Source organism: Melopsittacus undulatus, chromosome 5 (genome assembly GCF_012275295.1).
Source record: "Melopsittacus undulatus isolate bMelUnd1 chromosome 5, bMelUnd1.mat.Z, whole genome shotgun sequence".
In the NCBI taxonomy this organism is placed as follows: domain Eukaryota; kingdom Metazoa; phylum Chordata; class Aves; order Psittaciformes; family Psittaculidae; genus Melopsittacus; species Melopsittacus undulatus.
Window position 1 is genome coordinate 71658858 of NC_047531.1, and position 22714 is coordinate 71681571.

A 22714-nucleotide genomic window follows, 5' to 3' on the forward strand; every position below is an offset into this window, starting at 1 on the left:
CCAATTGGTTAATCTGGTACACTTTATACTTGTATCACACATGGACTGTACATGTAGATATGGAAGGCATAGTAGGCCTTTGAAAGCATGCTGTATTATTCAGCTATGTGAAAATTTCTCACACAGAGTACCACATATTGTGAAGGAACAGAAAATGTCGAAGCTGGGATCTGTTAAGATGCCTGTCTATGTAAACAGTGCTGCCCTTGAGGTGCTTATGTTTGATAGTTACATCTGTACTCAAGCAGAGTGCTTGCTTACTGTGAAGCATCTTTTTTGAATAAGGAGAGTAAATTGGTCCCCTAAGAAATATAGAATCCAAGTAGTGCTTGTTTCAGTGAAAGGACACAGGAAAAAGGACAAAACATATTTGTTGAGACAGGCTAACAGATGCAATTATGTATTTTATACATAGTTGTCATGTCAGATTTATAATTTTACATACATTCCCTTTTGAAAAGGAGCTGCAATGATTAGCCACGCTATTTTCTTACAGTGCTCACAATGAAACTGCCAGTTTCAGGGCAGATTTCCTTGTCACAACCGCCTTTAAAAGAAGCACATCACCAGCTATTGTACAAATGCATACTACCACAACATTTTAAACTTATATGTGCATAAAGTGCAATCTTATTTCTTTTCACAACAAACTGGTCATAGCTTTAAAACTTTTGGTAATTATAGGGTGTTTTGTTTAGTTCTGTTTACTCCAAATGATCTCTTTCACAGAGAAATGTTAATAAAAAAGGGTTTCAAGATCTCAAGTGAGGTTTGAGAACTGCATTTGCTATAAAATTCAAAAAATTCAACAAATGTTTGTATATTGCCTGGCCAAGCTAGTAAAAAATAAATTGCTTTGCTTGCTTTGTGATTTTTCCAGATTTTTTGTGTCTTTACTGAAGAGCTGGAAATGTCAGTTTTTCTAAGGAATGGGACCAGCTGGGACCCAGCTGACTGTATGCATTCTGTGCCTTCTCAGGTGGCCTTACTTTATTGATTTGGTGTTTGAGAAGTCCAGACGCTAATGCTCCTAATGATCAGCCATTCTTTTTGACTTTTGGTGACAAGTATTCTCATGCAGTTAATATCAAACAGAACTTTGTGCTCTACATCTGTTATTTCAATATTCCCATTTTTGAATTCCCCTAATCTCAAGTAAGTGGTGCATTGTCTCCCACTTTTATTCCCTACAATCTTTTCTCCTACTTCCAGGGCCCCATGATGCAAAATGTCATTTTGCCGGTCTTCAGTTCCAGTGATTACTTTAATTTTACTGATTTTAATGGGCTTTTCAAATACAATCCCATAGAAGTCTCCAGTAGAAGGAGCTTTTCCCCAGAAGTACTCATCAATGCTGCTGTAAGCCTTGCTTGCCTCATAGTTTTCAAATACATTCATGTTGGTGTGTAAGTTTGCAGGTGGGTTGTCAGGGATATCAAATGATTCCTCTTCAAAATCATCATCCTTTAATTTATTTTCAGCTCCTTTGTAAGATGAGTAGTATCCCATGTGCTGGAACAGAGATGGCTTAAAACGTATCACTTCCTTTTGAGCCAACAGCCCACGAAAGTGGATAAGGAGCCAATCACAAGGCATTTCTTGGTAGAACATCAATAAAAAATGGGCCAGGCGTGGGAGGTCATGGGAATGGTAAAGCTTTCCAATGTAACCCAGTTTGGAGAATTCCAAAGTCACCCAGTACGACCCTTCTCGTGAGGTAATTACTTTCTTAACAGCAGTAAAAAAATTCTTTGAGCACCGAACATCATCTTCTAGCATCACATAATAGTCAGAAAGATTAGCACAAAAGTTAAGAAGAAAAGCATAATCTACATTTTGTTTGGATCGAAACTTCACACGGTCCTCTGGGTCATTGTAATTTCTTTTGAGACCATCCAGTACAGGATAATACTCCTCAGGGACGTGAATCACTATTAATCTGCCTGCAATTATGTGGTGTGCAAATTTCTGTGAAATATCCTGGACCATCCCTTCACACCAGGCTGAGTCAAAATCTGCCAGTTGCACTACCACTGCAATTTCTTTGAGTTCCTCATAACTTGATTGCTCAAATATGGACTTGATGGTCTCAAGCAAGTAGTTTCCTTTCTTCCGTTTCACAGAGGATAGCCCAATTGTAAGATACCCTGTAAAAAAGGCAATTCAAACAAAAACTGAGTATCTCACATTGAAAGAATTCCACCACAAAGCTATTCTCCGGAGCTGTACTTATATTATATAAAACTAGTAAAACTTCACTATAAAAAATAGTGAAGACCGAGAAATTTGGTATGTGACTTTACTAGGCTGCATGCAACAAAAGATGTTTATTGCCTTTTCATGAAAGAAGAATCACATCACAAGCAAATAGACATAAGAAGACTATTTCATTAAACATTCACTTGTTAACTGCAAGGAATGGGATGTAGTGGACAAAAGCCAAAGCACTGTGCACACATATGCCTGGTAGAGGAAACCACACAATGATAAGGCTCTGAAATCTGCTAAAAGATAAGGGATTATGAGATGTGATTCACACAAGGAGCTACAAAATACAGCACAACAACTTAAGCTGTGTATTAATTGTCAAACTTTTATAATTCTAAGCACTCTACAAGACTAGGTACTCTTAAGCATAATTTTACATTTTTATGAACATTGCATGAATACATTTTTCTGTGTGTTAAGTTTTAACTGAATTTGTCCGATTTTACCTTGCTAGTAGTTCTTCTTCTAATGAGCTTTCAGGACTCCTTGAGCATTTTGCAGGGAACTTCAGTTGCAAAATGTAATTTAGATATTATTTCAAAGTAGAAAAGAACTTACTACCTCATACCTGTGGTTGTATAAATATTTTCTAATGCCATTACATCTTTCTAGGGAGATATGCATCTTAATTAGGAGAGAAGAATGTCTGCTGTTTGGAGTCACTGCCATTGCATTTTTGCCAGCAGTCAAAATGAGTATGCTGAGATATGTTCTAATATATCTATTTTTTCCTAACTTCTGATGTAAAAAATGTTAAGACTTCATAATTGACAGGTCATACTTCAGCTGAACCTACCCCAACTTTCTTTAAATATTGTGCTTTGTAAAACACTCTGAGAAACTGATTCAGAGTTTCCCCCAAAGCTTAAGTCTTCTCAGAATGCAATTGTACAGTGAAGTACAACCCCCAGAAGCCATTTACACCACCTGCAGAGCCCAAAATTTCTCAAATCTAATCTGGAAAAAGCTTTTGTTGCTTTCTATGGATATCAACAAACCACAGATGATTTTATCTTCTGTGCTTGGACTTCTGACCCTTGTTTATGTTTGTGAAATATCAGTTTGGAAATCAGGTGACACCTGTCTAAAAACTAGGTATGCCAGTATTTCACTTCAAGATGAAAGTCTTGAATGCTGCCTAGAGTCAGAATATCCAGCTAATCCATCTGAAGATGGATGCAAGAAGAATCCTCCTTTACTGTCCCCATAATGCACAATTCACCTTCCTTCTTATCACAGCTCAGTGAACAAAGAGACCTATTCACAGATGGACTGGCAGAACAGGGACCTGAAAGGTGTACCTCTGTGAACCCAGCATACCATAAATTGGATTTACTGGTTATACAGACAGATATGAACAGTATGGTCTTTGGGTGGTTATAGATCACCACCAGCATATGCCTTGTTCCTGCTTTCTAAATCATCTCCTGGCTTGCGAAGAGATCCACAAAGATGTGCTCCCACAGACCGTCTAAGTGCTGCCTGCAGGATAACTGCAAGTCAGGCATTTGATCAGCAGGTAACCAAGCTGTGAGGCCAGGCTGAGCTAACAGCTGCCCAGGAACTGCCTGTGCAGAGAGAGACAGCTGTCTCACTAACTCTCTGAGATCGTCACTGATTAACTCAGCCCCTCTTGCCTAGAAATATCACAGGGGCTATGTGGTTTTCAGCCATTTTTAAATTATCTCATTTCATAACATTCAGATTACAGTTACTTACTTTTCCTTGGCAAAGGCGTTCCAGCTAGGTAGCGATAGCAAATGTTTATAGATCCTGAGGAATTAGACAAATCTTTAAAAGCGTGAACATAGCGCTCTGGGTTGAGCTGGTGTGTGGCTGTTTCTCTGAGTAATTGCTTGTCCCCTTCCTATTAGTGAGAAAACAAAAAGAATAGGAGAGGGAGAGAGACAGAGAGAAACACATTTGTGAATACCAGCTAGAGGGGAAAAATGGACAGGCAGGGTTCCAAGAACAACAATTTTCAGTGTCAGCTTTTGTGAAAGCATGTAGACATCACTTCATTTTTTTTTAAGAACCCCATTACTGAGCATCATACATTTTTGGCTACAGAAAATGTACCATAACCCTTCAGATTATGGAAACAGGGAAAGAAAAAAAAAAAAAAGATTTTGGTCAAAAGCTCTGTAAAGGTTGGAAACACTAAATTATTAAAAAAAAAAAAAAGCTGCTGTATTCAAAAGACATATAAGAAAGCATCAATAAGCAACAGACGAGAGAATTTTCACAGATGGAGAAGTGGGGGAGATTTATTGAAAATATCTTCAGTTCTTAAAAAAGATACAACTCACTAAACAATTGGAAAGAAAGATGAAACTGGATCTTGGCAGCTGGCTCATTTTGCGATTTTTCTGAGTAGCTCCAGCTCAGGTGTGTGATAAGAAGAAACTCATGTAATCATCGAGACAGCCAAAGCTTTCACTGGCTTTCATGAACAGTTTGATGGCATAGGAAAAAAGGCAAATTTATCACTATATTTCCTCTTACTGCCTCCTTCTCCTGTCTTTTTCTTTAAAGAAGCTTCCTTAGCCATCATAAATTCACCTAAGGGAAGGAGCAGCTTCATTAACAGCGCTCTATCCATAAGCTCAGTTGGGTGTATGGGAAAATCTGCTCCTTAGTCCTTAAGAAAAGGCGAAATATCTAACAAGTTGTAGTGTCATGAGACTGAATTTAAAGTTAGGAATGATTATATAATTTACATGGGTGGATTCTAGTCTGATGACAGGCCATTGAATGAATAAGTTCGTTTCTTCTGATGTATACAGTATGTAAAACCACTAAAAACTGCATTGTGTAGTGATAGTATTGATGCTAACAAGAACAACCACAGAAACAGTAAACAGCACTCGTATTTAATGGTATAAATACTAAAAAATGTGTCGAATATATATTTATAACACAAAGAAATACTTTTGTCAATCAATCTTAGGTTCATTTTAACTTCATTATTTTTCTTTTGTAGAAGTAATAAATAATACACTTCTGAGTTTAGTAAAGATCTTTGGCAGACATACAGGTACATCTACCTGAACTGTTACTCTCTCTTCGACTGCAATGCCTTTACAGTAATTTCTTTCTAAAGCTCCTATGATACTTTGCATTTGCCCATATGTTATGAGAAGAAGGTTTATGTTCATCAGATTCCAGATTACAATGTAACTTAATAGGCTAGGAAGAGAATGTACCTAAACTTCAGGAGATTGTCTATGAAAATCAAAAAATGTCAAATTGAAAAAAAAAAGGGTAGTCAAAAACTTTCTTTTTTTAAATCCAGCCTTTTTTTTTTAATGCCAAAAACCATCATGTGTCATTGATTCCAGAATGGAACACCACAACAGTTTGTTTCATAAAGCTTTGGAATAGAAATCCATTGTGCTGAGGTTTTTCTACATAAAAAGTTTCAAAATGTTTGGAAATAGAGAATGTCAGGATAAAATGTTTTGATTTTAACAAGCAAAATATTTAAACTGACCACAACAATTTTCCTTTTTTTTTTCTTTAAGAAACGTCTTTTGTGGCTAGCAATCCTTTTTTAAATTGTTGTTGTTTTCATTCCTTTGTTGAATGAAAAGAAAAACTCAAATATGTATTTTGCCAAAAAAAAAAAATTATCTGGTTCTTCTATCTCTGACTACTATGCAGAGGTCAGTGAAGCTGAAGAGCTTGATTAAGTCTCTTTAGTTTTCTCTGATTTTTTTCTATGGTAGTTCTGGCTTTCATCTGTTAACTAACCACTAACTTACATTCCAGTGTTAGCTGAAGCCCAGGAGATTTCTGTGGGTTCCACTGGGCAAAGTGCCAGAAGTTCTCTGTTCTTTATAAAGATACTCTGCTCCACTAAGGATGCTGTGTCAACTACAATAGTACTATTGTTTTCATAGTGCCTAAAATAATGATTAGCATCCATAGAAGTGTGCTAAAAGGCATGCTTCACTTACAATTCTCTTACAACTCATAATATGTATAAAAAAATCACTGCATATGTTGTGCTATCTGGTTATATTAATTCAGTATGTCTTCAAAATATTTGATTAGATTTGGCTCACAAGCTGCAGATGAAGCACCTTACACTGCTCTGCTGACACACATGCATCAGCATTGTATAGTCCTCAACAAACGTACTTAAGCAATTTTCTGAGGTGGACCCATTTCCACAGCAAATGCCCTGAAAAAAAACAGTGAAAGGATTCTTCAGACATGTGAGAGTCTCTGAGCAAAAATGAAATGTTCTCCCCTCCCTTCTTAAGATTTGCCACAAGGAATCTCACTGTAATATTCTGACGTCCTGAAAAAGGCCACTTATCGCATCTTAGCTTTGGCGAATTATATACTAGTCCTGCATCCCCTTGCACAGCCTGCTGTCTGAGACTCGGAAGAGAAACTCTGGGTCAGTTGCCTTTGTCTGTCAGTTAACTTCAAGATATACTCCAGCAGGAGACCTACTACAATTTCAAAGTCAGAGGGCTTTTGGGTCTCTGAGGACTTTCAGACTCCCATTCCCTGAAGGCAGCTGGTTAGCCTTCTGTTCTTGAAAGCTATCCCTAAATCTGCTCACCAACAACACTGAAACTGCTCATCTTTTACCTCAGCAGAGAAAACACACCAGACAAGGTAACAGAGCTGTCAGACATGGTCAGGAAAGTTGAAAACAAAACAAACAAACAAACAAAAAACAAATAAGCTAAAAAGTCAACAGCCTAATATATTTGGGAAAATGCTTGATGGACCATGAAGTTATCAGGCGATCAAGGAGAATTGCCAGAAGACTTGGCAAGAAACTTGGCTGGGAGCTACATGAATGCAAACATGCCAGAACTGTGATGAGAGAAGCAATGAAAGAGAGTGAATTTTTAAAAAAGGGAAAAAAACCCAGCAAATTAGGAATAAGACATAGAACCATCTGGGGAGCTGGCAAACAGCACAGGAAAAGATTTCAAAAACAAACCAAGAGGAACACCATTAGCAGTGTTAATAAAAGCACTTTCAGAAACATCTGGGGGACTTTGAAGCAATTAGTGAGTGGAGGAGAAGCATCAGGGAAAATACCACTGGAAAAAATAAAACATGTGATAAGCCAGGTCAAATTTCATCACAACCAAGAAATGATGAATAAATAAAACAGTGCAAAACCCTAGTACAAATACTGTTAGAGAAAGCTGTAATGGAGTAACATGCTAGAAGCATGTGTTTTCAATGGTGTAAAAAGTACTAGCATAGTCTTAATATTGTAAATATTTAACATATTGTTATAAGTAAAATATTTTAAATTAAAATCATTAGCAAGTTATCTATGGTTCTGGTAAATCTGTGTAAGGATTTTACTATTTGTGTATTGCACTTTTTTCATACTATGATGTCTTTTTTCAGATCCAGCTGGGATCAGACTTCACCTTTCAGAATATTGGGAAGCCCATCCTGTCCCAGTTCGATGAATCAGGTAAAAGGTAGCTCAAAGTATCAGAAAGCCACTTAGTAGTCCAATTCAAGATCAAAGAAGAGGACTATCTAATCATATCACAACATTAGATGCTCAGTTCAGCCATTTCATTATTCCTAAGCTTGTTATTAAGCTACCATGTTCTTTTAGTGGGCTCAGTCCAACCTCAAAAGAACTGGAAATTCAATCCATTTATCAAGCCTTCGGGGCTTACATGATGTTCAGCACTGAGACGCCCAGAGGTTGCATATAAACTGCAGAGTTATGTTACATTGTCAGCAGGTTACTTGTTGAAATCCCTAACACAAATCTTTCCATAAATCTCTTTCATACTCATAAACTTTCACTAGGTACTGTTTATGTCTAATTGTTAACACTGTAGCACTGAAACTCCCCACTCCCCAGACTCATATCTGAGATATAGTGTCGTGGTTTGAGCAGTAGCAGTCATTTTTCTCCTTCTTGGTAGCTGGTGCAGTGCTGTGTTTTGACTTTCGGGCTGAGAACGGTTGCTGATAGCAAGTATGTTTTGAGTTACTGCTCGGGTGTTTGGTTTGTCCAAGGCCTTTTTCTGAGCTCATGCTCTGCCAGGGAGGAAGAGAGGCCAGGAGGAAGGAGAGACAGGACACCTGACCCAGGCTAGCCAAAGAGGTATTCCATACCATAGCACGTCATACCCAGGAGGTAACCAGGAGAAACCCGGAAAAGCTGGAGCTCTGGGGGGATGGAGAAGGTATCGCTCGGTGCTCAGTCGGGCAGGGTGGGGTGAGTTATGGGTCGGTGGCTGGTGAGATGTTGTATTCTCTTCACTTGTTATTTGTTTTATCATTATTGTTTGTAGTAGTAGTAGCAGGAGTGATTTATGTTATGCCTTAGCTATTAAACCATTCTTATCTCAACCCATGGTGGCTATATTCTTTGGATTCTCCTTCCTAACTCTCCGGGAGTTGGGGGAGCGAGGGGGGAGTGAGTGAACGAGCTGTGCGGACTTGGTTTAAACCACGACATATAGAAAGCGCAAAACCCAAAAAATAAAAGCACTAAAAAGAAGTTATTAATGCAAAGAGCTTAAAATCTACCAAGTTAGTAGAAGCCCTTTTCTATAATTGTATTTCTATAATATTGTTAAATACAGTATTCAGAGGTGAAATTCGCACTGTGGACTGAAAAAGGAGCTCCTAGCTCATATGAGTATTTCAAATGTAGGCAATTAAAATTGAGGGAAATCCAGGGCTATGGAAAATACAGGAGTTATGTGGACTAAAAGGAAGATGAGATATCTCCATATTTTGCTACATTCACTATCTCCCATACTTCCAATACGCAATGACCTGTTTACCTCTGAGAAAAGGACTGTTAGGGTCTTACTGACACACGCTATGTGTAGTATATATTGATAAGATGGCTTCATTATAAAGCACACATTTTGATCATACTTCACAGTTAATGGAACACTAACAGGGTGGTATGGCAAAAATTATGAACTTTGCTGCTTAACCAGGAATGCGTCATGTTCTGTTGCTCCAGGATCATTTCTTCCACCTGAAAAACTTACCAAAACATAGCCATCTTCAATGTACAAATTCATGAGCAGCAAGCAAACGACAAGAACTCCTAAGAATGACACTGCTGATCGTTTCCGCAAGCATCTCATTTTATCACAATATTTCAAGGTGTGTCACAATTGAAGAACGGTATATAGTAGTGTCACCTATGAAAGAAAACCACAGTATTACAAGAACTTCCCCTCTGATAAGCATGATAGCAAACCAACTTATCATCGGATGTATCAAATCCTTCAAACACTCATAACCTATACCATTTAAGGTGGAATTAATTTTATTTGATCATTGTCATCTTCAAGTTTAATATACAATTCTCTATAATTTAAGTGTGCTTTTTTTCTCTCTCTTTTTCTTTTTTTTTTTTTGTCAGTAAAGAAAAAAACACACTTTTTCCTACCCATTTTAGGCTGGAATTATGATGTCAGTGTGGTAGGAATGACAAGAAGCTGAGTTTCCCATGTGTAATTATCAGATCCCAGCTTGATGGCAAGAGATGAAGTGCATTATCTCCTTGTCTACCAGAGTCTCCTTCCAAAGACAGCTTAGGCCAAAGCTATTGCATGACTCAGTGTCTTTACTCATAGGAGAATTCTAGATACCAGAACTACAAGGAACGAATGAGGTACCTTACCTGCAGTGAGAAGGCAGTATCAAGATTGCAGCATCCCTTAGCCTTAGACCTCTGTACTATGATAGAAAAGTTCTCACTGGAAGTGTCATTTTCTACAGAAGAAGAAAGATAGATGTCTGCCTTAGATCAGACACGTCTGAGGTGAGTATTGGGAAGTCCTTACTCTTATTAGATGAATTGGACAAAGAAAGGATCAGAAATCCACTCCGTAGCTCGATTCAAGATCAAGAAAGAAGACTGTCTAGTCATATCACAATATTGAAACAATAAAACATACTCAATTTAGTAATTTTACTATTTAAAACAAGGCAAATTCTGTCTGTGGCTACCAAATCAGAAGCATTAGCCTATGTAGGACTACATGTGTTTGAAAAAGTTCTGGCCACAAACTAAAGAAACAGACTATAGATCAGACTGCCAAAACTCTGATGGATTCTTAACTAGAAAGAAGTCTATAAGCTCATTATTTTATGTTCTCACTTATTTAACTACAAATGTATTTTGGCTATTATCCATAACAATACCTGATTTTTCCAACAAATTTAACATACAGAAAGCATGTGGAAAGTTTAAAGCTAGCTTCTGGCCTTCTATGATGGGGCTACAGAACTGATGGATAGGGGTAGAGCAGTTGATGTCATCTACCTGGACTTGTGCAAAGCGTTCAACACTGTCGCACACGACATCCTTGTCTCTAAATGGGAGAGAGACATCAATTTGATAGGTTGACCGCTTGGTGGATAAAGAACTGGCTGGACGGCCACACACAAAGAGTTGTGGTCAATGTCTCAATGTCCAGTTGGTGACCAGTAATGAGTGGTGTCCCTCAGGGATCGCTGTTGGGACCAGACTTGTTTAACCTCTTTGTCGGTGACATGGACAATGGAATTGAGTGTGCCCTCAGCAAGTTTGCCGATGACACCAAGCTGTGTTTCGGCTGATACGTTGGAGGGAAGGAATGCCATCCAGAGGGACCTTGAGAGGCCTGTGAGGTGGGCTGATACCAACCTCATGAAGTTTAAACCATGCCAAGTGCAAGGTCCTACACCTGGGTCAGAGCAATCCCAGGCACAGCTACAGGTTGGGCAGAGAAGAGATTCAGAGCAGCCCTGTGGGGAAGGATTTGGGGGTGTTGGTTGATGAGAAAATGAACATGAGCCAGCTTCAGTTTGCGCTCACAGCCCAAAAAGCCAACCATATCCTGGGCTGCATCAAAAGGAGCGTGACCAGCAGGTCAAAGGAGGTGATCCTACCCCTCTACTCTGCTCTTGTGAGACCTCGCTTGGAGTATTGTGTGCAGTTCTGGTGTCTTCAACATAAAAGGACATAGAACTGTTGGAACAAGTCCAGAGGAGGGCCATGAGGATGATCAGGGGACAGGAGCACCTCCCATATGAAGACAGGCTGAGAAAGTTGGGGCTGTTCAGCCTGGAGAAGAGAAGGCTGCATGGAGACCTCATAGCAGCCTTCCAGTATGTCAAGGGAGGCTATAGGAATGCTAGGGATGGACTCTTCATTAGGGACTGTATTGGTAGGACAAGGGGCAATGGGTTCAGACTTAAAGAGGGAAACATTAGATTAGATATAAGGAGGAAGTTCTTTAAGGGTGGTGAGGCACTGGAATGGGTTGCCCAGGGAAGTTGGTAATGCTCCATTCCTGGCAGTGTTCAAGCCCAGGTTGGACAGAGCTTTGGGTGACATGGTTTAGTGAGAGGTGTCCCTGCTCATGGCAGGGGGGTTGGAACTGGATGATCTTAAGGTCCTTTCTAACTCTAACTATTCTATGATTCTATGATTCTATGTGAAGTAGTAAATAGCACTGTATGTGCAGTTCTTAACCCTGCATTTAAGTACCTCCATGTTTAAAGTGCTGAACATCTAAACTGACACAAAACAGGCCAAATTAGGAGTTACAGAAAAGTTTTTTCATGTCATATATAAAATTTTCTGGCCTAATAACAAAAAGCATTCCAAGTGCAAAATTCAGTCTGTAGTTGCTTTGCCAGAGTGATTAAATTTATCTAACAATATAAAATATGAGTCCATTAGACTGCAGAGAACATGTAAATGTATCAAGTATTGGTTACACAAACGTTTTAACTGCAAGGTTTTGTCTATATAGATTCAAGATGAACTGCAGTAAATGGACATCAGTTGCACACTGATTTAAAATTACGATGTTAAAAACAAGAACTTACATGCTACACAAAGGAAAAACCCCCTACTTAATAACAATATAGACTTCTGTCCGTTTATTTGAGGGTGGGCTGAATTGCAGCAGACTAATTATCCTGAACTGAAAAAGTCTAATGTAGCTATTTTTTAGGTTACAGCAATTATCTCCTTTTCCTTAATATCTGATGAAAATAAGTATCAGGAAGCAGCTGTCAGGACCATGAACTCTCTGAACTCTTGCCTCTCCACCTGTGACAGCACAGTGGTTGCTGGGTGTCTGTGGATTCCAGCAAGCTGTTTTGGAAATGAAAGACAGATCCTGTTTTAGAAAAGACAGTATTACACATGCAGTTTGGATTTCATTTGGTTTCTTTCCTCCTTCCTTCCACCTTCTTTCCCCCATTATAGCTACTGGTTTTTGAAGCAATACACTTTTAAAAATTTATCAGAGTATCACTGGATTAAATACTGACACTTCTCAGATAATGGTGGGAACTGACCTGACTACTGAAAATTCAAGTAGTCTGGGTTGGAGTGCTTGCAAGCACTGGCAGCTGGAGGTGCAGCAGTGCAATACAGCTGCACATATTAATTTTTTTATTTTGAAAGTCTGGGAATAAATAAATACTGGTTGGGGGTTTTTGTTGTTGTTTGTTGTTTTTTTTTTTCAGTTGCAGGATATTTGTAAGTGCCAAAATTGCTGCTTGGACTGCAGTATTACACTGTTCCCTGATCTTTTCTCTGAGCAGCCTAAGTCCCAAAGGATGAGGAAGAAGACTTACAGCTATGTTAGTTGGTCTGTATTAGTTTTTGCTGTATTTTTCCCCATTGCGGTTTTAATTAAATCATTACTATGTTGGATTAGGAATAAAAATAAAAGGAATGACAGGTGAGACTGGAGGAACATAGGACTTTTATTACGAAAGCTGATACAGAGAAAGGGAAGAGCTCAGTGTGTCCACCCTCTGAGGAAAATACTTGCACTTCTTGTGTTGGTTTCACACAAGTCATTGTGACATTGCTGTTTTACAAATACATTCCGTGAAATCGCTGTAAGCAGAACACCATTGTGATGAGGTTTCTTTGTTTATAAGACTTATTGGTAGGTTGAAACTAACTGAACGAACTGAACGGAAGGACTCCCCAACTAGGGAGCGTCACAGAGGAGTCATGGAGCCATCGGTAACACCAGATGGCAGTGCCGACGCGTACTTGACAGCTTCAACCTGCTCTTAAATCTACTCCCAACCGGTTTGTCTGAAGTTACTATTTGACATAGGTATACTGTATGCCTTTAACTAAAAATGTGCACAAACTTATATATATATAATATATATATATATACAGTAGAATTCTTTACATCTTCCTGGAACTGCTTCTTGTTGCCAGTTTTGTTTCCAGTCAGTAACTTTGCATTATGGAACACCAGACAAGTGAAGTTTGCAAGGAAATAAAAGGTAAGTTTTACCTTTTTTTGTAGGTGATGTCAGTCAACTTTTGAAAAATAGCATCAGAAGTTCCCATAGTGAGTCTTCAATGGTCTTTAAGACCACTTGAGCATAACATTCACCATTACCCAAAATTAAGACTTTAATATCAAAAAAAGTCTTTAATTCATAATTAAATTCTGAATTCAGAGCTTTTATGGATGATTTTATGCCTTCATTATTAATTCACAGTTAAGAAGCTATCAGGATGCTTTATAAATGCAATTTGTTTTATAAAACTGCCCTTAAGCAGTTAAATTGAATAATTAATAAATATGTATGAATACCAAGTTTTTTCCTTTCTATGAGACATACTGTTTTCCTCAGTGTCTTCAGAGAGAGATCTTAAGACTTTATATCTCTCATGAACATGTATGTGTTGCCTTCACACAGAATATGTGCAGTTTTAGATAGTAATATGAAACTATAATTTGCTTGAATTTCTAAAATGATACAGCAATAAAAAGACAGTGAGCTAATACAATGAAATGACACAACTTTACACTTTTAAGCTGTTCTTTATAGGATCTGCAAAGATGTGAAAGCTGTGTAAAGGCCAAAACTGATTGTCACATGATAGTGTGATGTTTTCTCTTGCAAAATTTGCAACACTCATAAGGAATTTAAATTGTTTTAAAAAACAAATATTGAATGGCCTTCCAGTAACTTAATAAGCGAAGTTCTTGAAACCAAAAACTGAATTTTAATATTGAAATTTAAAGCTGTTAGTATTTTTGACATATTTCAATTTTGATGTCAATACAGCTGTTCCCAAGAAGACAAATTGAGAAAAAGCATGATTTTTTTTTCTATCTTTTCAGAGGAAATAATAATTTCTCCAGATCATATACATGAACTTGGTGTGATGTACCATTTCATATTCAATCCACTGTAATTCTTCATCACTTTCTGACAACACTAGGGATTTGTGCCTTGTCCTGCTTTCAAAGATTATTGTCTACTTTCCTAATCTGTTTCCTCCTCAGACAGATGTGCAAAAAGGCTCTGTGGTGTTCCTTTACCATTAAGTATGCCAACCTGGGTTAATGTCTTAATGTTACCTAACCAGTACATTGAATCTGCTTGTATTTACAGATGTGCAGAAATGGAACAACAAGGTCATCTTTGCATTATACTCTGGTCTGCCTGAGTGCCTGTACCTCAGTAACTCAAGAAAAGTTGCTTTCTTGCAGAAGAACTGATGGTTGTCACGAGTGACAACCACATTACCTTTATATTATAATATTTCCAAATCAGGCATGCAGTTTTGCCTGTTACTGCAGAGTCATTATTCCAGGACAGACAGTAGAACAGATCCGCTACCACATTCATTATATCAACAAAATCCATAAACAGCACACAAAAAAATGACTGGATTATTAAACCCCTTGTGTGCAATCCCCAGTTTAACTAAGACACTCAGAAGTAGGTACTTCATTCCTCAGCCTTGTGACATACCATTCCACCATTGTTTAGCTGAATTGCTTTGCTTGACTTAATATTTGTTCGAATTGTTTTTCAGCTTTTCTTTTTGGAAGACTGCTCATGATACCTCAAGGATTGCATTCAGTCAACTTTACAAAGTGGCAAAGAAAACACTTTCAGAAAAAAAAAGACAAGAAAAATGGGAATTTTGTACATGACTATTATTAAATTTTGCATGTGTTATGGTCTTATGCAAAATTTAAAAAGTCTAGATTGCAATGTACATTTGAGTTACTGTTGGTAGCAAACTGGAGAATTATAATGGATAGGCTATTTCTTGGGGCTCAGGTAGACTCCCAGCAAGATTCACTGTCTGTCTTACTGAAAGCCTGGAAGTACCTATAAAATATTTAAGGCTGACAGGCAGGATGTTTGCTGTCACTGGCAGCAGGGAAGTAAAAACTAGTCTAAAGGAAAGGAAGGCTTAATTCAGAATGTGGCTAACAAATCCAGACTGTAGAGCTCAGGTTTTAGACCAGTGGTAAGTGCATTTTTCAGATGGCTTACCACTGTGTATATACACATGATCAAAATAAAGGGTTTAAAGATTACCATGTCTTGTGATGGTAAAAAAAATTAAAAAGAGGCATATAAGCAGGCATATTACTCAAAATTAACACTGATAAATGGATGGGCAAACAAATGGATTTTTAAAAAGGATTTGAAAAGCATATTGATTCTTGATCCACAGAAGGTGAGAGATTATTTCAAATATTGATGTAGCATACAGATATACACAGATCCCAACAGCCTGGGAAAAAGACTGAGTGTTTGGGAACAGATGCTTCAGCTGAAGCAAGTTACCAAACAATACAGGACAGTAAAGAGCTTAGTTTCAATGTGGGTGTTGAAGGATGAAGTGCCTTTCCCATCTGACAGTTTCGGAGTCATAAAATGAAGCCACAAAACTTACTTTGGCCATAGTGCTTTGAGCAACATGTAATGTATTTCTTCTGGCATGGACAAGTCAAGTCTAATCAAGGGGAAGATAGGACTAAGAAGTGTGAAAACATATTGACTTAGACCGTAAAGCACTGTTTAATCCATCACTTGATGGATGGCTGTATATAACACTGGATATATTTTATCAAGTAAGTTGTAGTGTAAAAGATGGTTTTTAGAAAAATGATATAGACAATGAGTTAATGGCATGTGGAAAAAGCCTGTAAGGCAAAAAAAAAGTGACAAAGAAATCTGAAATAGCCCTGAAGTTCTGCTCCACAGAGACAAATCAGAAGAGAAAATGAAACAGCATGAGCATGAAGAGGAAAGAGACAGCTCTCTGTAACATCCAGAGATTAGAAGCTTTTAGAGATATGGGAGTGGGGGTTTAGACTGCATCAGAAATAAAGGCAGAAATCTTTGAGCACTGAAAATAGCACTGGACACTGTTCACATGAAAGAATTTCTAGAAAGATGAGATAAAGACTGAATTAAACAGATGTTAAATATGTTTTATCTATTGACTCATCAATGAATGAAAGAAAGACATGGATAAAAGCACTGATAGATTCAACGGCAAGCTAAAAAATTTATGGACAATACAGTATACATACAGTACATCTCTATAATATGTGAGTACAGAGCTATCACATACTACGGGCTATCAGGCAAGCCAAATTCCTTCAGTCTATTAGATACTGAACTGAATAAACTGGAGGGACATACTAGACTGAAGATACCCCTGCAGATCTCAGTCCCTTCACTGAAAACAAAGACTATATCAGCTAATCTCTGAGCAGCACTTAACACTTCAGTAAGTTAACTTTTGCCTCCAGTATATTACCTGAGGTTTATAGCTAAGAGCTTGTACTTTGCCATAATCAAGTACCTTGGGTATTACCACTGTTGTAATGGAAATGCACAGAGATGTAGACAAATCTATTTTTGTGAAGAAAGTCAGTGTGCTTGACCAAAGCCAGTTAAGCTTCATGAGAATAGTTTCATGGGACCCTGGCTAAATCTGGTCATAGTTTTCTCTACAGCACAGCCTGTAGCCTCATCTAATGGAAAGGTGAGTAGCTCTTTTACAGAACTGCAGAATCACAGAATGGTTGGGGTTGGAAGGGACCTCCAGAAGTCATCTAGTTCAACCTACCTGTTTAAGTGGAGTAACCTGGAACTGAGTGCCCAGGACCATGTCCAGGTGGCTTTTGAATATCCAAAGATATCCAATGATGAATATCTTCATCTGAAGATGTTCAATTATTAATATCTTCATCTGAAGATGAAGACTCCACAACTGCTCTGGGCAGCCTGTGTTGTGTCACCCTTACAGTATAAAAATATTCCCTGATGTTCAAAGGGAACTATACATATTTCAGTTTGTGCCCACTGCCTCTGATTCTGTCACTGGACATGATTGAAAAGACCCTCTGCTTTCTTTGCACCTTACCTTCAGGTATTCATATACATTGATAATATTTCCCTTAAACCTTCTATTCTCCATACTAACAGTCCTATCTCTCTCGGCCTTTCCTCATACAAGGGATGAACCAGTCCTGTGGCCGTTTATTGGACCCTCTTTAATACGTCCATGTCTATCTCATAGCTGGGAGACCAGAACTGAATACAGCACTCTAGGTGTTGTTTCACCAGTGCTGATTAAAGGAGAAGGATCACCACCCTTGACCTGATGGCAATGCTTTGTCTAATGCACCCCAGGACACCCTTCACCTTTGTGTAAGGCAGCAAAGGAACCACCACAAAACCATGGATGAAATGCAAAGAGTACATTTATTTTTACTACCTCACCAACTAGAGGATCCCCAAAGCAGCACCTAGGCAGAGTCATGAAAGAAGGGGATGCAGGCCACATGGATCTAGAGGATCACCAAGCCTGCTGTTTTTACCTGTGTATTCAGAGCTTCACAGAGGTGTAAATTTACCACTGTGCTTCAATCTTTCCACAACAGGGCAGGAGTCTCAAACTTGTTCGATAGGGTGCATCTAAGTCTATCATAGGCTTATGTTATCTAAACACAGACGTTCTGCTTGTCAAACTCACAAGACCAAACAACAAGTAGTATAATAAATGTGTTTTTCAACAACCCAGCTGCAAGTAACTTGAGTGCATTTATGCTGCTGCTTGCCAATCTTCTGCTATTTTCCTATAGCCGCGTTTGCTGCAAGGGCACATTGCTAACTCTTCTTCAGTTTCATGTTCACTACAACTGCCAGGTCCTTTTCTGTTAAGCTGCTTTCTAGTTGGGTGATTCCCAGTGTGTATCAGGTGCCTGAAGTTGTTATTGGTGCAGGATGTTGAACTTACCCTTCTTAATGTTCATAAAGTTCCTGCCAGACCATTTTTCCAACCTGTGAAGGTCCCTTTGGATTGCAGCACAACCCTGTGGTATACCATCCACTCCTCCCGGTTTTGTGTCATCTGCAGTCATTTAGTCATTTGTAATCCTAGTGTGGAGAAAAATACAAAAGATTCCTCATGGACCTGCATGAATATATGAGTAATTTGTAAAAATCCTTTGATGTAACCTTAATCCAAAAGGTGATGCCAGCCATTGAGTTGTGACAATTCTCTTCCTGCTTCTCAATTCACAGCGTTCACAGCTTGTTATATGGTGGTATTACCAGAGGTGCACAACCCTAAGAGTTTTTATATGATGAGGAACAAACAATATTTTTTGTATTAAAAAATATCTTCTGGGGAGATATTCTTTGCATAGTGTGTAATGAACCTATGCCAAGTATTGAAAGATGCTTTTAACATGGCATCCTTATGTATTGTTTCAGAGAACTTACGTAATAATGTGCATTTGGGGTATCCTGCCAAGATCAAAAAGTAAATGAATTTTTATTGGATGACTTCCGAATAATCCAATCTCTCTTTTTTTTTGTTGTTGTTTTTTTTTTTTTTTTTTTTACAAATGGCATTGCTGGGCTATTTATCCTCTATGCTACATTTAACTACTTCAGGAAAGGGAAAAGTCTACTTGGAAAGGTGGCTAACCATTATAAAGCAACTCTCAAACTCACAAGATTCTTCCACATAGTTGCTTATCTGCACAAAGCCATGTGTCTGTGAAGTACATGGTACCCCTGGGAAATAATGTGAAATAGATTATGAGACTAAATGTGAGAAAATTGGTTTTCATTGGCCATATTACTAATTTTTGTCTAAGATAAGTGTTTCATTAAGACTTTCCACTGAGCACCCAGGCAGCAGGTTTCTGATCAATAAAATAACTCATTCTAAAGAGAAGTCTTAGGAAACTGTGTATGAGTGTGTGGGTACCAAAAATTTGCTTTTTTTTTTTTTTAAAGAAACAAACTTCAGTAAATTTTGATGAATAAGTACCTATAAATGAAAAAGAAAAACTTTAGAAAAAACTATGTTTGTTGCTTTTTTAAATAATGTTTTGTATGATGAACTTTATATAGTGCCACCCATAAAATATACTGCTATGATAATGTTTTTTTTTTTCAGTAGAAGAAATACAATGGGAACAAGATATGCCCAAAATTTCTCATCTTCAGCTCTGATTCTGCAGCCAGATTTACCAACAGAAACCCAACTTATATCTCTGAAGCTTTTAATAGATTCACAAACTGGTAGTCTTACATTTATTTTATGTCTTACATTTATTTTGTTTTTGCAAGAAAGAATTAAAATTATTTTTGCTGTTCAGTGAACTTTGCCATTTATGGGCTAGTCTAGCCTTGATCTATTACATGAATTGATGATGATTATATAACTAGTGGAGATGGTTTTAGAGGTAAAAATCTGCAACATATTATCTTGAACTGTAATGCAATTAGGTCATGCAACCTAACTAGGATCTGCAGTGGGAGGGGTTTGTAGGTGCTGTTACAAATATCATCACTGCTACTGCCTTCTGAGTCATGACAGATTAGAGACATTGTGAAAAATTCTTCTTAGAGAGGAAGCAGACTGGATAAACTGGGAGGTTTCAGTTGCCATTATGTTGATTTTAACTTTAATAATAAGATTTCCTGTAGAAGTCAGAAAATGGGCTCTAGGCAGAATTGAAAAAAGGCCTCAGGTGAATAACTACATGTCAACCTAAAAGGAATTCCAGATCGAAGCAGATGAGTAGTATGGGATCTCTTCTCTAAAGCTGCTTTCATTGAACAGGGGGTCATGCTACCCTATATCTCTGACCTATCAAGGAAAACTACTTCCATTTGGGATGGAATATCTCTTCAAAGACTTCACACTTCTGCATATTTCCCTGTGGAAATCTCTGCTACCCAGTGAGCAGCTGAAGCCTCATTTCATTAAAGTGATGCACCACTATTCAAAGGGATAGGAGGCAAGGAGAAAGGTTTACTATCTCTTTCTTGTAACAGATTAGTTTCCAGGTTCTTTTTAGGACATTCTTATCTCATTTTGCTTCTAAGTTCAATTTATCTGTTTACTAACATTATGCTTGGTGTTATGTATTAGCTTGTGTCAGGTCTAATTTTGTAACCTAATCAAAGTATTTCCCCCACCGTTTTTTTTTTTTTTGTTTTGTTTTTTTTTTTAAAAAGAAACCCTAAAGAAAAAACATCAACAAAATGGCTGGATGATGTGGCCAACCTGTCAGGTGTGGTAAACAGACACAATGTATGACAAACATGGTGATCAATAAAGGCTCAAATGACCTTTTCCACTACTCTGTATGTCACCTACTACAAATAAACTCAAGCTGTGGCAATAAAATAATATTTGCTGTCAAGGTTTCCAATGGCAATATTTTTTTTTTGAATTTTCTGTTTTTCCAAAGGAATAGTTAAATAAATAAAGCTTGGTAGCAGGGGTTAAATTAATCTTGAAAAATGTCTTTGATGATTTTCCTTTGGGTGTTTTAAGGTTAACTTCCAATCCACTTTTCCTCTGAAGTAACTATAAAATGTTGCTTCAGATTAGTGACAGAGGCATTCAGTTTTCATGTCTTAAATCCTGTCACTATTATATTTCAGTTTAACATGATACACAGACAAGAAGAAACTTTCTTTAATATGGGCAAGAATAAGTTTGATAAGTCTGAATGTGTACATTCATCATCTGTTGTTCCTATTTTTACAATACCAGTAACTGCAGTATAATTTGAGGAAGAAGGAAATTTTAGAGGTTGGGGAAAAAGAAATAGAGTAAAAGAGCTCCTTGCTAAAATTTTACATTTCTTTGCAAGTTCAAACTAGAGTGATTGTTAATTTGAACTTCTAGTTTGTCCTACATTCTACGATTTAAGCGAAGCATTTTTGCTAAGAAGAGAAACAACAAAAATATCCACAGCATCTTAAATAAAAAAAAATGCAAACAATAGATATAAAATCTCAATGGCAGGTTAAATATTTTTTTTGTGGATTTTATTCTACATATAAGTTCTTAGCTTTGCCTTGTTGTAGGTATGCTAGCTCTCTTATTTGCAAACAGCTTCCAAAATCCAGAAATTGGTTTTGTGGTGAGTTTTATGTGATAGTATGTGTACCAATTTGCTCAGACTGATTTCCTTAGAGCACCTACCTTGCAACATTATTCTGAATCACCTTTTGTAGAAGCTTCTTGCCACCAGCGATATCATAGGGAGCTCAGGAAAACTAACAATCTAACTCAGAAATGATATGAAATACTACAGAAAATGCTCCTAAGAACTTATGGTGTAAATAGATTTAGTGACTCTTAATGACAAGAGGCTTCCAGGAATGATGGCAACAGAGAAGCATATAACTTTAGTGACTGATACTCAAAGTCCTAGTTGCTGACGTGACACTTTCAGTCCACTTCTCCATTACTGAGTTTTGGGATATATGTCAATTGGATATATGCCTGTTGTTTAAGAAATCATTGTAGTTTTTCTTAGAATGTCTGTGCTAGTCCCACTTAGACTCCCTTTACAGCCAATGCAGAAAAATAAGTGTTTTTGATTCATCTCACTAAAAAGCCACTATCTAAAATACATCAAATGAATTGTGCCCTAAAAATGCCCATTTCTCTTCACTGTCTACAAAACCAGCCTGAGATGGCAGACTCAGGTATAGATATTAAAAGGGAGGAATTCCATTCACATTTACCCATAGTAAATTCTATGGGTTTTTTTTCTGCCTTTTTAGGGACAGAACATTAAGACATTTTCTCTAGTTCCAAAGTGTGGACCTACTGTGTTGACCTACACCTTTTCTGAGAATAAAAATGTCCTAATTCTGACAATAACACAAGGTTAGATCCTAGATTGTCCCCACCTATTACACTATGGTTGGCATATCTTCCCTGCAGTGGACTGCTACAATTTGTCCTCTGTTAAAAAACTCAAATTTGGATGTCTATGAAAAGACAGTTCCCCTTATGCATCTTACAAGTCAGTTGTCTGTGTTCAGGTACCAGTCTCTGTTTCTTCCCCCTGGCTTTATCCAGAATAGATTCATCACAGTACAGCACACAAAGCACAGACTATTACCTGCATGCCCCACAGAAGGATCTTAATAGCTTTACTCTAGGATATTTGAAATTGGAAAGAGAGAACTATTAAATGGCTTAACACCCACAGTGGGCACATGCCTTCAAGTTGTGTTAATGGGGAAAGTAACCTATGATCTATGACTTACCCACAGCATCTGGCAAGACCAGAAACTCAGTTCATTCAATGCATTCAAATGAAGCATCCGATTTTAGGTGTAATAA

The 22714-nt window shown here is 37.7% G+C and overlaps 1 protein-coding gene across 1 annotated transcript; it reads right to left on the reverse strand.

Annotated features, from left to right (window-relative positions):
• Window positions 1-384: 384 nt before the first annotated feature.
• On the reverse strand, window positions 385-9380 carry MGAT4C (MGAT4 family member C). Its single transcript, XM_013128736.3, has 3 exons — window positions 9282-9380; window positions 3988-4135; window positions 385-2147 (listed from the first exon to the last, which is right to left on the reverse strand). Exons 1-3 carry the CDS (start codon window positions 9378-9380, stop codon window positions 991-993), a joined length of 1404 nt encoding a protein of 467 aa, XP_012984190.1. The 3' UTR covers window positions 385-990.
• Window positions 9381-22714: the final 13334 nt, after the last annotated feature.